General features: G+C 43.8%; 1 protein-coding gene across 5 annotated transcripts in view; it reads right to left on the bottom strand.

The window, feature by feature from the left end:
• Window positions 1-1,666: 1,666 nt before the first annotated feature.
• Window positions 1,667-17,516, bottom strand: part of EIF4E (eukaryotic translation initiation factor 4E) — a 289,910-nt gene continuing 274,060 nt past the window's right edge. For 3 of the 5 annotated variants that reach the window (XM_029597412.1, XM_029597425.1, XM_029597422.1), the window contains one exon: window positions 1,667-4,060. In XM_029597412.1, the coding sequence (XP_029453272.1) occupies window positions 3,946-4,060 (115 nt within the window). In that variant the 3' untranslated portion in view covers window positions 1,667-3,945. The remainder of the gene's footprint in view (window positions 4,061-17,516) is intronic. The other 2 variants (XM_029597416.1, XM_029597420.1) reach the window with 1 other exon arrangement.

The raw sequence follows: 17,516 nt of genomic DNA, 5'->3' as shown, positions 1-17,516 counted from the left end.
GTGTCCACTGAAGGATTATGAAGTGTATTCATAGAATACTGTCAGATTATGAGGCTAGATTCTTCAAGTGTCTTTGCATATACACACATGGCTGTCTGAAAATACCTTTATGCACAGATCCAGAAATGACACATGCCCATCTCCAATATACATGAGGAATGTAAACATCCCATTATTAAAATAAACTTTAAAAATCAAATTCACCAACATTTAATCATAGGTAGGTTTTTTTTTTTTTTTTTTACTTGGCAATAATCCTGGAGAGTCCAATTCTCAATACCATATTCTCCATTTTTTTTTCTTTTTTAAAGATTTTAAAACTAAGTTCAGGGCATTTGAGATGCTACAGTCATTGGATCCCATCTAATTTCAAACTCTGCTCTGCAGCATTTCTGTATCATATAAATTCACTAGTCTATGGAATTTAAAAAAACCTGAGTCACACAGAGAAACTACTGGCACTATACAAAAGATTATTATATACATATATAAATATAAATTATATTTATGCAACAAAAAGGGCTTTCTTAAAGCAATATAATAAACCCATAACGTTACAAAATAGGCTAATTTCTTTGGGTTCAATATATTTCAATCTCATTTGTATTGCAGGTTGAGCACTGGTAAACGAAGATCAGCTTTCACAATACCTGATGACAAGGTTACTAAACTTAGAGGCTGATTCCGTAAAAAGTGCAGGAGAGCCGGTGCTCTGGTTGATCGCCCGCTCTCTTGGGCACCCGATTCTCTATTCAAATTAGGTGTTGGGCTAATTAAGGAGGTGCTACCGACAATAGTGCGTCCCTAGCACCTTCTTATTAGCAGCTCAGTCAACTGACACTATTTTACTGGCAGTTTTCTAACCTGCTAACAGCCACAGGTTAGGAAAACAGATGCCGGTAAAGTCGAGTGTCCGATTTTCTAACCTGTTCACTGGCGGGTTAGTTTTTTTTTTTTTTTTTTTAATTTTAGGTTCTCCAACTTAATATCGCTATGATATTAAGCTGGAGGTAGTTTAAAACTTAATGCCTGCCCTTGCATGTGATGAGCGTTATTAGGTTTCGGGGGGTTGGCTGCACGTTTTCGACATGCTATTACCCATATAGTATAAGGGGTAATAAGAGCACGTCTAAAATGCATGGCCAAATGGGTGCTAAACGGTGTGCTCTGCAGTGTACACCATACTGTATCAGCCTGTTAGTTAGCAGTAAAGCTAAAGCTTTAAACTACCTTTCATACATTGTGCAGTATTTTAAAAGTACATAAAACAGATAAGGTATTGTACTTTTTAAGTATATTTTTAAATATTTCAGGTTGTTCCCCTGCAACTACCCCAATAACATGACAGCAGCCATGTTATCAAGTCATAAATTTATTCAGTGATGCTCAAACTGGCCCTTGGGTTTTTCAGTATATTCCTAATGAATGTGTCTCAGATATTTGCAAAACCTGGAATTTGTTATGATGTACTAAATGACACCACAATGTTGAAACCCAAATTTGTGACTATTTCAAGCATAGCTGCATCCAGTGGTTCATGGGAACTGGAAGGAAGCAGCTTGAAATTTAAAAGAAAAAAAAAAAAAAAGAGACTTGGAAGCAAAGTTTAAATGACACTGGTGGTAATTATTGCTTGCTCTGTATACTTCTAAAACACTGCACTATCCAGTGTGTTCATACTTTATTTTAGATTTTTTCCTTCCATAAAAGCAAGATTGTTAATAGGTCCACATAAAAGCTGCAGACAGAATAGCAGACTGCTCAATGTTTGACAATGATAATTATTTCACTGAATGAGGGCTTCTCAAATGTCACTTTTAAAAGATGAAGACCAAGACTATTTTCAAAATTTCAGTTTTACAGTCAGTGTAATAAACTACATACAAATATACAAATCACAGCAATATCAATACTTGCTAATTTTTCATTCTGTGATAATACTGCCATATTAACATTTGTGTTTACAAAGAAATGACCTAATTTGATTTAACTAAATTTAGTCTAAGTCAGAGCAGTAGATCACAGTGAACTGTCAACCTGCATTGTTACTATATACTGTATGTGCTTAATGGTTACGGAGTGCAAGTAACATCTGCTAACATTTTAACATATAGTGCAGAAGATTGAAGTGCTAAAGGTATTTCTTGTCATTAAGTACAAGAACCTGAACATTCCCCAATGAAATATTTTTAACATATATGCTGCATGTAGGAGCTAAGCTACCAGCATAGCTGTGTGCTGGGAGCAGAGATTCAAACACTGGCTGGCATTAACACTGAAGTGACAGAAAATCTTTTACATTTGGCCTGCTGTAAGGGCAGAAGACTATACAAATATTCATTTTTAACTGGTCTAAACATTATAAAATTAAAATGACTAGTGTACTTGATGGCACCTTCTACTTTTCTCCTTTCTTCAGAAGTCTCATCTATTACTCTACTAATCTATTTTATTCTTTAACACTATTTCAATAAACAGTAATAAGCTGAAGTCTCAGCATTTATAATATTCCATTGGGAGAGAACACTTGGAAGGTTTACACTTTTTAGTATACCTGAATTCACTAGTTTCTGCTTCCATTACCACATTTCTTGGAAATACACAGTAACTCTCCACAAGTAGATAACACTGCAGTTACCAACAATAAAGTCCTTGATATTAGTGAATGAACACTAACCCAAGAAGCATCACAATATACTATTTCATACATGTGATTACTTAAAATGTTTTAATTTCATGTTAGCATGCTACCTTTGAAATTTATAATTCATTTATAGCACCAAATGCCAAAGTTAAATTTAGGCTGTGCTGCAAAGTTGTCACAGTAGAGACTCCCTTGCCACACGAAGAACCAACATTTGCTTTAGGATGGAGAAATAAAAGGACAACTCTAGTTGTCTAAAAGACAATTCACTGTACACATTTTATTTACAGTTTTGTACACTGCCTTAATATGAATGGGACTGCTTTTCTATGTGAAAAATTTTTAACCAAAGCAAAATATACTCTAAGTAATACAATGTGTTAAAATACGGCATAAGATACAAAACAAACTATTTCTAGTAAGGAATGTAATTATGGTGTTACATAAAAAATAATTCCACAATTATGTTTAGGAAATCACACAGTAACAGATCACTGATTCTACTGAAATGCATAAACTTGTAGCAAAGCTTTGATGTGACGTATTACAAAAGAAAAAATTACTAAATAATGCACAAAAAATGTTTATTCAACCCATTTGTGATTCCCAGATCCTTTCACCAATGTTACATAGCTAAAAAACAAAACAAAACAAAAAAAACCCCAAAACAAAGGACCACCCCCAAAAACCCCCCTGAAATCAGAGTGTCACTAATGTTAACAAAATGGGAAACAAATAAATTAAACCTAGCAGCCATCAGCAGAGATTACAGCAAGAACAATGCTATTAAAATGAGGGGGAGGATTGGAGGAAACCAAACCAAAACAAAAAAGCCATGAAAGCTAAGAAAGTTTGAATGCATTTTAATCCTCTGCCTGCCAAACCAGCAAACTATATATATATCACTGCATACAATGCGAATGTATAACAGAAGTCATTTTCCTGTGGGAGATGGAAATGCAAATTTGTTTCAATATCCAGGATAAATAAAAAAACGTCTGTAATAGTAATGCACTTACATGACTATTGCAGAGTAGACCTGGAAGCTTTAAAATATTCTGGGGCAGGTTGTTGAACACTGAAATGTTTTGATTGGGATATGATTACTTTAGCAAAGAAAAGAAATATGAACACAGAAGTACAAGACAAAAGGCGAAAAAGACTTTTCACAAATCTTAGCAACATTTAGATGGAAATCAAATTTAAATGCAGTCCACTCTGCTTTTGAAGAGGCTTTGGTTCAGCTCCCAAATTGCGATTGCTTGCCGCAGTCTCCTATGAAAGAATACTCTGGTGTCTTCTTAAACAACAAACCTATTTTTAGTGGTGGAGCCGCTCTTAGTAGCTGTGTCTGCATGGGACTGATAACCAATCACTATCTTTGGAGGAAGTCCTAACCTTTCCTTGTATACCCTCCTAGTAGAAAAGAAAGAAAAAAAAAAAAGATAAAAACAGTCACAAATGTAAACATCAAAGCATTTCTGAAAAGCTCAGCTTTGTAAAGGGCTCTACACAAATTAAAAAATAACTCTTAAAATCAGTCTAACATTAAAACACTTTCCTCACCTTAACCAACTGGTAATCATTTAAGTAAACATAATATTTAGAGAATCCAATCTTCATTTTAGTTAGTCAAAAAATTATTCTGTTAAGATTAATCTATTTTGTTAATGGGATGTCGATCGGGCCAAAGTAATGTGGTGCCAGGATTCACTTGGGGAACAGGCCCGGGGTGCGTGGTCTGGTGCCGGGGGAGGGGGTGCAAAGGGGGAATCTAAGCAGATTCCCAGCTTGGGTTGGTGGCTGACAAAGCCAACAGTATCTGCTGTCGTCTTGCCAGTCAGTTTTAAAGTGTGCTGAAAGATTTCAATATCAAGCATATACATTTTGATAACAAAGTTACGCAGAAGGAAAGAAGAGTTGGACATATTTGCTGCCTTCCATGACACAACATTGTTTGTGGAAGAAGTTAAAAAATGGTAGGTACCAGGAAGAGACCTGACTGTGGATAAGTAACTGGTGGCTTTCAGAAGTTGCTGACCCTTTAAACAGTATACGCCTAGCAAATTGGTAGTGCTGAAATGCGACATCATACCTTCTTAATAGGGATATCTATTGGGGCAAACTAGCTGAAGAAAAACAGCATGAACAATTAGGTGTACAGCATACATAATTACTAGATGGGCCATTAGGTCTTTTTCTGCCTTCAGTGCATTCAGAAAGTATTCAAGCCCCATTTTGTTACATTACAACCTTATTCTAAAATAGATAACATGCATTTTTTCCCTCCTCAATCTACACACAATACCCTATAATGACAAAATGAAATCAGGTTTATAGAAATTAGTGTAAAAAAAAAACACCTGAAATAAGCAAATGTTTATCTGTAACAGGTGTTCTCACAGGACAGGAGGATGTTAGCCTCACATGTGGATGACATCACAGGATGGAGCCCAATCACGGAACACTTTTGTCAAAGTTTCTAGAACTCTGACTGGCATCTACTGGGCATGCCCAGCATGGCACTAAACCTGCAGCCTGCAGGGGTCCCCCTTTAGTCTTGTTTAAAGCAACAGGATGTGCCAAAAATTAAAATAAAACGTAATGAACCCAACACCGCAGGGTGGCAGGTGGGTTTCGTGAGGACTAACATCCTGCTGTCCTGTGAGAACATCTGTTACAGGTAAGCAACATTTGCTTTCTCACAGGACAAGCAGGATGGTAGTCCTCACATATGGATGAGTACCGAGCTGAGGATGTCCGAACATGCACCAAATGTACCCAAAGGCGTGCACAAGGCACAACTGGGGTGGAAATTGGTAGAGGGCATCCTGAACCCTAACGGGCAGGCGGAAGGGTGTTGATACATCAAGTTGCAAAAAGGTTGCGCAAGACAGATTGGCCAAAGATGGAATCTAGTCTTCCAGCCTTGTCTAAACAATAGTGAGCTGTGAAGGTATGGAGAGAACTCCAGGTAGCAGCCCTACAAATATCAGGAAGTGGCACCGAGTGTAGGTGCGCTACTGAAGTTGCCATGGCCCTGACAGAGTGCGCTTTAACTCTGTCTTGAAGTGGAATGCCTGCTTGCTGATAGCAAAAGTATATGCAGTCCTAACCAGGAGGAAAGAGTCTGTTTACCCATAGGCTGCTCCAATTTGATGGAATGGAAAGAGACAAACAATTGAGTGCTTTTCCTGTGGGCAGCTGTACGGTCTAGGTAGAATGCTAGAGCCTGTTTACAGTCAAGGGTATGCAGAGCCTGTTCTCCTGGATTGGAATGAGGCCTGGGAAAGAAGGTAGGTAGTATAATGGATTAAGATGAAACTCAGATACTATCTTAGGCAAGAACTTAGGGTGAGTGCAGCGTGCTGCCCAATTGTGCAGAAGTTTAGTGTAAGGCGGATAGGTAACTAGGGCCTGTAACTCACTAACTCTGCAAGCAGATGTTATCGCCAGAAGAAAAATCACTTTCCATGTGAGATAGCGAAGATCACAGGATTGGAGAGGCTCGAATGGTGGTTTCATGAGTTGACCCAAATCCAGATTGAGGTCCCAAGAAGGGGCCAGAGGGCGCAGTGGAGACTTGAGGTGAAACAAGCCCTTTAGAAAACGTATTACAAGGGATTGTATCGAAATGGGAACATCCAACACCTTTATGGAAGGCAGCTACTGCACTGTCATGCATTCTGATGGAAGAAGTTTTGAGACCTGACTGACAAGTACCAGAGATAGTCTAAAAACGTTGTGGTAGAACAAGTAAAAGTATCTAGGGACAGTGAGGAACACCATGATTTAAACCTGTTCCATTTGTAAAGATAAGATTTTCTCATGGAAGGTTTCAGTGAAGCAAACAGGACACGGGAAACTGGCTCCAAAAGGTTGAAAGGCTGTAGGATTAACCTTTCAACATCCAGGTAGTCAGGGACAAGGCCTGAAGATTGGGGTGGTGAAGGCACTCGTTCTGCGTAATCAGAAGCAGATCCTTCCCCAGGGGAATGTGCCTGCGAATGGAGAGGTCCTGAAGAATCGGAAACCACACTTGACATGGCCAGTGAGGTGCTATCAGGATCATGCTTCCCTTGTCCTGACGTAGCTTCACGAGAGTCTTCGAGAGAAGTGGAGGGAATGCATATAGGAGACCAGTTTCCCATGAGAGGGAGAACGCATCTCTTGGCTGTGAGTGTTGGCTGCGAGTGAGAGAGCAATAGTTCTCTACTTTGCGGTTTTGAGCTAATGCAAAGAGGTCTATGTGAGGGTAACCCCAACGTTGGAATATCGAGTCCGCTACTGTGGAGTTGAGAGACCACTCGTGCGGTTGAAAGGTGCGACTCAGCTTGTCTACCAACACATTGTCCACTCCCAGCAAGTAGGTGGCCTTGAGGTACATAGAGTGTGAGAGGGCCTCCGCCCATATCTATGCAGCTTCCTGACACAGGAGGTGGGAGCCTGTTCCTCCTTATTTGTTGATGTACCACATGGCCACCTGGTTGTCAGTTTGAATCAGGATGATCTGGTTGGAGAGGCGATCCTGAAATACTCAGAGCATATCTGATTGCTCGAGCTCCAGGAAATTGATCTGGTGTTTGGCTTCCTCTGGAGACCAGGACCCTTGAGTTTGTAAATTGGCAACATGTGCTCCCCAGCCGATGATGGAGGCATCTGTTGTAAGGGTTATTTGAGGATCTGGAGCTTGAAAAGGAAGGCCTTGAAGGAGATTGGCCTGATTCTTCCACCAAGCTAGAGATAGACGAAGTGAGTTGGTTATGTGGGCAACAGCTGATAGTGGTTGAGATAACTGAATCCACTGTCACCTTAGAGTCCACTGTAGGATCCTCATGGTGAGACGAGCTATGGGAGTGACGTGTACTGAGGACGCCATGTGTCCTAGCATGACTAGAAAGTGACATGCAGTGGAGCGTTGTCGAGACTGCACCTGATGGGCGAGAGAGGAGATGAGAGCTCGTTCGAGGAAGAAATGCCTTCGCTTTGAAGGTGTCCAAGTCTGCTCCTATGAACAACAGGGTTTGCGATGGAGCCAAGCTGGACTTTGGATAATTGATGAGAAACCCTAGAGATCAGGGTGTGCAAGGTGAGACATAGGGACGTCATAACAGCTTGCTGTGTGGGAGCCCTGATCAACCAATAGTTGAGGTAGGGGTAGATGTGGACACCCTGAGTTGAGGAACACTGCTACTACTACGAGGCACTTGGTGAAGACTCGTGGAGCAGAGGCTAGGCCGAATGGTAGCACTCTATATTGGTAGTGCTTTGGGCCTACGAGGAATCGCAGAAATTTGCGATGAGACTGAGTTATTGCGATGTGTAAGCGTCCTGGAGGTCTAGAAGCAGAGCAAGTCTCCCCTTTATAGAAGGGGGAGGAGGGAACCCAAGGTCACCATCTTGAACTTTTCTCTTTGTAGGAACTTGTTTAAGGCCCGAAGATCTAGTATCGGGCGAATGCCACCTGACTTTTTTGGGATTAGAAAATACAGAGAGTAGAATCAGAGGCCCTGTTGGGAGTAGGGCACTGGTTCTTTTGTTCTGGACTGGAGGAGGAGGAAAATCTCCTGTTCCAGGAACGGTGAATGGTCTGATGTTCCCCAAGTCAGCCGAGATGGGGAGTCCGGTAGAATGGCAAGAAAGTTGAGATGATAACCTTGAGTTATTATGGCTGACTCGACCACCACTAAATGGTGGTCCAATTGGGACTTCTGGAAACCAGGAGTTGACGACTCCTGGTTGTCAGCTTTCCGATTGACTGGTGCCACAGAACCAGGATGTTCCCAATTTCTTTTCAGAAGATCCAGGAGGACATCATGGATGGGAATAGATAATAGTTCTTTAGTCACATCTAAAAACTGAAGAAGCTCCAATATCTGATGTCTATCATCTTGTTCTGTCTGAAGTTGAAATGGAACCACTTCAGACATTTCCTTCACATTTCCTCCTCTGGTGGAGAACGCTTCCTGCTTTCAGCAGGAGAGGGTGGCGATGGCAAGTCATTGGTATCCTAGGGATCATCTCCAGTACCCCCAGTATCCTTGGCGGGACGAAAAGCTAGTATACCTGAAGGTCCTGGGCGAGGCACCGAAGGCATCGAATGTTTCACTGGTGGCACTGAGGGCATCGATGGACGGGTCGGTGGCACCGATAAAAACAAAGATGCAATCGGTGAAACAGATGATCTAGGCATCGGAAGGACTCCCGATGGCGGAAGGAACGCTGTTTCTTCTGTTGATAAAAGAGGAATCCGAGAGGAAGGCACCGGGTCCATTGGTGTCATCGGATCCATCAGAGGAAAAGCAACAATCAGCGCTTCCATTCTCGTAAGTAACGGTGCTAGTGCTGCAGGAATGGGATCGGTTACCGGTTCAGGCATCGGTATCGGCATCAATGGAACCTTGAAGCCTTGCATCGCTCTGCCGATGGCCTCCTGAATCATCTGATCCAGTTCCTCCCGGAAACCTGGAGCATGGAGCCCCAATGCTGGAAGAAGAGGCGGAGGAGTAGCCAGAGGGACCACCGTTGGAGGTGGAATCGTGGCTCCTATCACCGGTCCCAGTGAAGGATGCCTCGGTGACCCTGAACCAGATAGGGACGGTGCCTTTTCTGGAAGGGCTTTCTTCGATGGCAGTTCAGACGAGGCATTGCCTGCGTCAACAGTCTGAGACCTGCGATGTCTATGCTTTTCTCGATGCTCTCCTCTGTCCTTTTCCTGAGGGGGAACAGAGGGTGTTGATGGTCGTGGAGTCTATGCTGGTTGGACACCGGCCGGTGCTCGATGATGGTGCGACAGGCGTTGTCGGTTCAGACGACGTCGATGCTATGGACAGCATCGGGGTTTTTGACCTAAAGAGAAGTTCCATTTTCTCCATTTTAGCCTTGCGACCTTTAAGTGTCATAAGGGCACATTTGGTGAAAGTATAGACATCATGCTCGCTACCCAGAAACATTACACATACCTGGTGAGGGTCAGTAATGGACATTGTGTGGGTGCAGTCTGGGCATAGACTGAACCCCGACGCCATGGCCTGTGAAAAAATTTTGCCGCGGTGCAGTCGACAGCCACTAGGCCATGAGGGCCAAACTTGACTGGAATCAACCGGAATTGGGTAAAAAACTTACCGGACCACCGCGGGCGTAAAAATGAAAGAGGGGGACCCCTGTGGGGTAGAAAGTTGAATAGTAATTCCGTGAGGAAATTTCCTGTCAGGAATCTCTGTGGAGCTCCTTAACCTGCATGGCTACTGCCGCGTGGAAAAAAGACTAAAGGGGGACCCCTGCTGGCTGCAGGTTTAGTGCCATGCTGGGCATGCCCAGTAGGTGCCAGTCAAAGTTCTAGAAACTTTGACAAAAGTGTTCTATGATTGGGCTCCATTCTGTGATGTCACCCATATGTGAAGACTACCATCCTGCTTGTCCTGTGAAAATCACATTTACATAAGTATGCAGACCCTTAACTAAGTCTTTTGTTGAGGCATCTTTTGCAGTGATTACAGCCTCAAGTCTTCCTGGGTACGATGCTACAATCTTGGCACGCCTGGAATAGGGGATTTTCTCCCATTCTTCTCTGCAGATCCTCTCAAGCTTTGTCAAGTTGGTTGGGGTGTGTCGATGAACTATTTTCAGATTTCTCCAGAGATGTTTGATTGGGTTCAAGTCCAGGTTCTGGCTGGGCCACTCAAGGACATTCACACACACTTGTGCCAAAGCTACTCCTGCGTTGGCTTGGCCATGCCCTTAGGGTTGTTTTGTTGGAAAGTGATTTGTCAGCCCAGTCAGAAGTTTAGAGCACTCTGGAGCAGCTTTTCATCAAAGATCCCTCTAATTTGCTCTGTTCATAATTCCCTCAATCTTTATTTAAAATCTTTTCTATGCCAGTATTTGGTGGGGACCATCATATCGGTTTACATTAACTAACATTAGATAAAATTGTATAACATTAAAACAAAAAAAAAACCCAAAACAAAACGATATACCAAATATACATCAAATGAATGTATACTAATTAGTACACATTAACAGTATAACAGCTAAGCTCTTGAACAGACATCTGTACATTAACCACATAATTACAATTTATCTTATAGCCCGAATCATATCCCATATACAAACAATTATACCATTAGCAAGTGCATACTGCATTTTCTGACTTCTGCCTTCACTGTTTCCGTTATTAGTTCTAACTTGTTACAATTTTTTCTTGGCCTGCTTTACCTTCATCAAATGCTTGTTGGTATAGCCATGTTTTAATTTTCTTCTTAAATATTACTGTGTTTGTTTCCAATCTTAATTCTGCTGGAAGTTTCTTGAGTAGTCTCCCAGTTGCTGCAGCTGAAAAACATCCCCACAGCATGATGCTGCCACTACCATGCTTCACTGTAGGGATAGTATTTGCTAGGTGATTAGCAGTGGCTAGTTTCCTCCAGATATGCTGCTTGGCAATCAGGCTAAGAAGTTCAATCTTGATTTCATAGACCAGAGAATCTTGTTTCTCATGCTTTAAGGGTCTAAGTGGGCTGTCATGTGCTTTTTACTGAGTGGAGTTTTGTCTGGCCACTCTACCATAAATGTCTGATTGGTGGAGTGCTGCAAAGATGGTTGTCCTTCTGGAAAGTTCTCCCATTTCCACAGTGGAACTCTGGAGGCCATCAGCCTCTCTCCCTTGATTGCTCAGTTTGGGCAGGCAGCCAGCTCTAAGTCTTGGTGATTCCAAACTTATTCCATTTAAGAATGATGGAGGCCATGGTGATAGAAACTTTCAATGCTGCAAGTTTTTTGTACCCTTCCCCAGATCTATTTCTTGACAATCCTGTCCCAGAGGTCTACAGGCAATTCTTTGAACTTCATGGCTTTGATTTTTCTGACATGCACTGCCAACTGTGGGACCTTCTAAGACAGGTGTGCACCTTTCTAAATCATGTCAAATCAACTGAATTTACCACAGGTAGACTAATCAAGTTGGAGAAACATCAAGGATGACTAATGGAAACAGGATGCACCTGAACTCAACTGAGTGTCATAGCAAAGGGGATGAATACTACTTTAAATATATTTCAAGGTTTTTTTTTTTGTTGTGTTTTTTTTAACAAATTTCTACAAGCCTAAGTTTTTTGCTTTGTCAATATGGGGTATTGTGATAGATTAAGGGAAAAATGCATATTATCCAGCTTAAATAAGGCTGCAACAAAATGTGGAAAAGTGGTCTAACTACTTTAATATTTATAGTTGTATTCCTATTGTGTTCTATGAAAATTTGATGTGTATTTTAATACTTTTGAGTCATTGGAAAAAAGATTTTTCCTGAGAAAATGTTTTCCTTAGATTTATAAAAAATGTATTAAGGTAATAAGGGTATTTTTTGCACCAAATATTTTTATAGTTTCTCTGCACTATTTATTGGGTACTTGTATCAGGTTTCAAAAGGAATCCAAACTGTACCAATTTCAATTTGTGGGATCCGAATGTACCTCAAATATTTTTTGAGATAGGCAGTGAGGATTAATAAAAAAAAATCGTATATAATGAGGTATATACATTTCATTTACTATCTTGAGAACTGTCAAATTTAACTATTATAAAAAAACAAACTTCAATTTAACCCAAAATTTCATTACATGGGTTTTGTTTCCCTTCCCCTCCCATCATTCAAAATTTCCAGAAATGTAACATCTTTAGTATTCCCTAGGTTTGCATCTTTGGCCAACTACTTCTATATGAAAATTGGTTCTTACCTGCTAATTTTTGTTCCTGTAATACCACAGATCAGTCCAGAAAAGTGGGTTGTGTATCCCTACCAGCAGGTGGAGTCAGAGAACAATTAGAACTTTGAGCACTGCTACATAACGACAGTGCCACCTGCAGTCACTCAGTATTGACCTGTACCCAAGCCCATGCTAACAGAACTAAATAATGAAGATTAGCACCCAACCAAATTTCTGGACTACCACTTCGTCGCTGGCAAAAACCAGACCGAATGCTAAAAACTGCTCCATGAATCATGTCTGCAAAAAAGGAGCTTCAACAATAAAAAAAACCTTAAGGTTCTGACTAAGACAGTCTTTCGGTATCTGAAGAAAGGGGTGAGCCTCTGGACTGATCTGTAGTATTACAGGAATGAAAATTAGCAGGTAAGAACCAATTTTCATTTCCTGAATATACTCAGATCAGTCCAGAAAAGTGGGATGTACCCAAGTCACCCTACACTGGGTGGGAACCCGAAAGACCCGCACGAAGCACACTCTCCCCGAAGGACGGTTCATCAGAAGCCTTAACGTCCAATCGGTAATGTTTTGTAAAAGTGTGAATAGACTACCACACCACCGCCCTACAGATCTCCTGAGGCGACAGTAACTGACACTCTGCCCAGGAGGTAGCCTGAGCCCTAGTGGAATGAGCTCTGAGACCCAAAGGCTCCTGACACCCTTGGGCTATGAAATGGTTTCCTTAATTCACAGAGATATGGTCACCTTTGATGCTTTGTCCCCCTTCTTTGGGCCACCAAAGAGAACGAACAAATGGTCATTGGTAACCTCCAGATAATGCAATAAGGCGCGCCGCACATCCAAAAGATGAAGGTCTCTGTTCTGAGAAAACTCCAGGGACCAGTTAGAGAATCCAGAAAGCTCCACAGTTTGATTGACATGAAAGGATGAAACCACCCTAGGGACAAAGGATGGAACCGTACGTAACAATACCCGATCGTCGTAAATCAGAAGAAAGGGATCCCGACAAGACAGCGCCTGCAACTCAGATCAGATGGGCAGAGCAAATGGCCACCAAAAGCACCGTTTTCAAAGTCAGATCTATCAGGGAAACTCCATGAAGAGGCTCGAAAGGAGTGCCTAATAGAACTCGCAGGACTAAATTCAAACTCCAATCCGGACACACCAAATGGATGGGAGGGCGCACATGTTTGACCCCCTTAAGAAACAGAGCAATATCCGGATACGCTGCCAGCGAACAGCCGTCAAAGATTCCCCGCAAGGCACTTAGAGCTGCAACTTGTACAGGAAGGGAACTGAATGCCAAGCCCTTAGCGAGGCTCTGTTGCAGAAAGAACCAAAGGAACATGCACTACTAAAGGGACGCAGGAATGCTGACACCACGTCTCAAAAAGCTTCCAAACTCTCACATAGGCCATAGAGGTGGGCTGGACGACTCGCCTGTAGGAGGGTGGAAATGACTTGCTCTGAATAACTCCTCAAGTGTAAATGTCACCTCTCAAAAACCAAGCCACGAGGAGAGCAGCAATCCTACCGATCCGAAGATATGGGTCCCTGACTGAGCAGATGCGTTAGATGAGCCAGCTGAAGTGGACCCTCTAGAGCCAAGGGTACCAGATCCGCGAACCACGGATAACGTGGCCACTCTGCCGCCACCAGAATCACCCTTCCCGGGTGCCGCTCTATGCGACTGAGAAGCCGACCTATGAGGGGCCAGGGCGGGAAGGTATACAGCAAAATCCCCAAGGGCCAAGGACACAGAGCGTCTATGCCCACTGAGCCTTGTTCTCTGCGAAGGCTGAAAAAAAGAACTTTTTGCATTCGCCTGCGTTGCCATCAGATCCAGCTGAGGAGTTCCCCCCATCTGGCGCAAATGAGATTCCATGCCTCAAGAAATAGTTCCCATTCCTCTGGGTCTAGTTGCTGACGGCTGAAATAATCGGCTTGCACATTCTCTACTCCCGCGACATGGGATACAGTGATGCACTCGAGATGGTGCTCCGCTCAGGTGAACAGAAGATGTGCCTCCAGTGCTATGGCAGGACTTCGAGTCCCGCCATAGCGCATTGTCTGAGAAGACTCGCACCACTCTGCCCTGGATCCAGGGAAGAAACGCCCGCAGGGCCAGACGTACAGCCCTGGTCTCGAGCTGCTTTATGGACCATGATCGTTCCATCGCTGACCAGAGCCCTTGGGCAGACCTGTCTGCACACACCGCCCCCCAACTTGAGGCTGGCATCGGTGGAGGTTATCAGCCAATTCGGAGTGTCCAAAACCAACCCCCATTCCAGATTGTCCAGTGACAGCCACCATGACAGACTGGCTCTGGATTCCGGAAGTAGAGGCATTGGTAGATGGAATTGCTCTGACACTGGGCTCCAGCGAGACAAAAGCACACGCTGTAAAGGTCTTAAGTGAGCGAACACCCAAGGAACCAAGTCCAAGGTTGAAGCCATGGAGCCCAGGACCTGAAGATGATGCCACACTGTGGAATTGTTCCTGCAACTTCCCTATTCGATACGCCGCTAGAAATACTTCGCCCAGCAAGGTATCGAATTGTGCTCCGAGATAAATCAACTTCTGAGTGGGTTCCAAGTGGCTTCTGCACATTGATTACCCCACCTAGGGATCGCAATGTGAACATCACCATGTGCACTGATCTCTCGCAGTCCTCCCGAGACTTTGCGCGAATCAACCAGTCATCCAGGTATGGGTGGACCATAATCTCTCAGGGTTATCACCTGAACTTTCTCTCCATCCCACCCCGGACTCCCCACCTCGGCTGACGTGGGGAACATCAGACTACTCACCACTCTTGGAACAGGAGGTCTCCCTCCTTCTCCAGTCTAGAGCAATAGAACCAGTGCCCTATTCCCAACAAGGATTCTATTCCCGGTACTTTCTAATCCCCAAAAAATCAGGCGGCGTTCATCCAATTCTGGACCTACGTGCCCTCAACAAGTACCTCCAACGAGAAAAGTTCAAGATGGTAACCTTGGATTCACTCCTTCCTCTTCTGCAAAGAGGAGACTGGCTCTGCTCTCTCGATCTCCAGGACGCATAACATCCATATTGCGATAACTCCATCTCATCGCAAAAACCTGAGATTTCTGGTAGGCCAGTACAGAGTGCTTCCATTCGGCCTCGCATCTGCACCACAAGTCTTCACAAAATGTCTCGTGGTAGTTGCAGCCTTCCGCAGGACTCAAGGTGTACACGTCTACCCCTATCTAGACGATTGGTTGATCAGGGCTCCTACTCAGCAAACTGCTGTCGTTCCTACATCTTACCTTACACCGATTTCGCTAGGATTTCTCGTCAACTACGACAAATTCTACTTAGTCCCATCTCAAACCTTATCATTCATAGGGGCAGACTTGGACACCTTGCAGGCAAAAGCTTTTCTACCTCAACAACGAGCTCTCACTCTCGTCTCTCTCGCACATCAGCTGCAGTCTCAGCGCTGCACAACTGCATGCTGCTTTCTCATCCTACAGGGACACATGGCGTCCTCAGTTCAGGCCACCCCAATGGCCCGCCTAGCCATGAGAGTCATGCAGTGGACTCTAAGGTCACAATGGACTCAATCCATTCAGCCCCTGTCAACCATTGTCATGTCACCGACTCACTCCGTCACTCACCGCCTGGTGGAAAAATCAGATCCATCTCCTCCAAGACTTGCCCGTCCAGGCTCCAGACCCTCTAATTCTCACCACCGATGCTTCCAACCTCAGCTGGGGAGCCCATGTGGCCAATCTGCAGACACTAGGAAATTGGTCTCCAGAGGAAGCCAAACACCAAATCAATTTCCTGGAGCTTCGAGGAGTCAGATATGCTCTCAGGGTATTTCAGGATTGCCTCTCCAACCAAGTCGTCCTGATTCAGACAGACAACCAGGTGGCCACGTGGTACATCAACAAACAGGGAGGGACAGGCTCCTACCTACTGTGTCAGGAAGCTGCGCAGATATGGGCGGAGGCCCTCTCCCACTCGATGTGCCTCAGGGCCACCTACTTGCCGGGAGTGGACAATGTGTTGGCGGACAAGCTGAGTCGCACCTTTCAACTGCACGAGTGGTCTTTCAACCCCTTAGTGGAGAACTCGATCTTCCAACAATGGGGTTACCCTAATATAGATCTCTTTGTGACATGCCAAAACCGCAAAGTAGAGAACTTTTGCTCTCTCACTCGCAGCCAACACTCAAAACCAAGAGATGCGCTCTCCCTCTCATGGGTGACAGGTCTCCTATATGCATTCCCTCCACTTCCACTTCAAAGACTCTGGTGAAGTTATGTCAGGACAAGGGAACCATGATCCTGATAGCACCTCACTGGCCACGCCAAGTGTGGTTTCCAATACTTCCGGATCTCTCCGCAGACACATTTCCCTTGGGAAAGGACCCGCTTCTGATTACGCAAAATGACAGGTGCCTGCGCCACCCCAATCTTCAAGCCTTGTCCTTGACAGCATGGATGTTGAAAGGTTAATTCTTCAATCACTTAACCTTTCGGATCCAGTTTCCCGTGTCCTGATTGCTTTGCGAAAGCCTTCCACAAGAAAATCTTATTCTTACAAATGGAACAGGTTTCAGTCATGGTGCTCTTCTCAATCCCTTGACCCCTTTACCTGTCCAATCACAAGGTTTCTGGACTATCTCTGGCACTTGTCTGAGTCAAGTCTAAAAACTTCCTCCATCAGAAATCAGAATGCATGTTCGTGCAGTGGCCGCCTTCCATAAAGGTGTTGGGGATGTTCCCATATCAGTGCAACCCCTAGTAACATTTTCTGAAGAGCTTGCTTCACCTCAAGCCTCCACTGCGTCCTCCGGCCCCTTCTTGGGACCTCAACTTGGTTTTGGGTCTGCTCATGAAACCACCATTCGAGCCTCTCCAATCCTGTTAACTTCGATATCTCATATGGAAAGTGATTTTCCTTTTGGCAATCACTTCGGCTCGCAGAGTTAGTGAGTTACAGGCCCTAGTTACCTATCTGCCTTACACTAAACTTCTGCAGGACTGGGCAGTACTCCGCACTCACCCTAAGTTCTTGCCTAAGGTAGTGTCAGAGTTTCATCTCAATCAATCCATTATACTACCTACCTTTTTTCCCAGGCCCCATTCCAATCCAGGAGAGCAGGCTTTGCATAC

The sequence above is a fragment of the Rhinatrema bivittatum genome, chromosome 1 (genome assembly GCF_901001135.1).
Source record: "Rhinatrema bivittatum chromosome 1, aRhiBiv1.1, whole genome shotgun sequence".
NCBI classification, from domain to species: domain Eukaryota; kingdom Metazoa; phylum Chordata; class Amphibia; order Gymnophiona; family Rhinatrematidae; genus Rhinatrema; species Rhinatrema bivittatum.
Note: the sequence above shows the minus strand (reverse complement) of the source record. Positions and strands in the feature narration are given on the sequence as shown.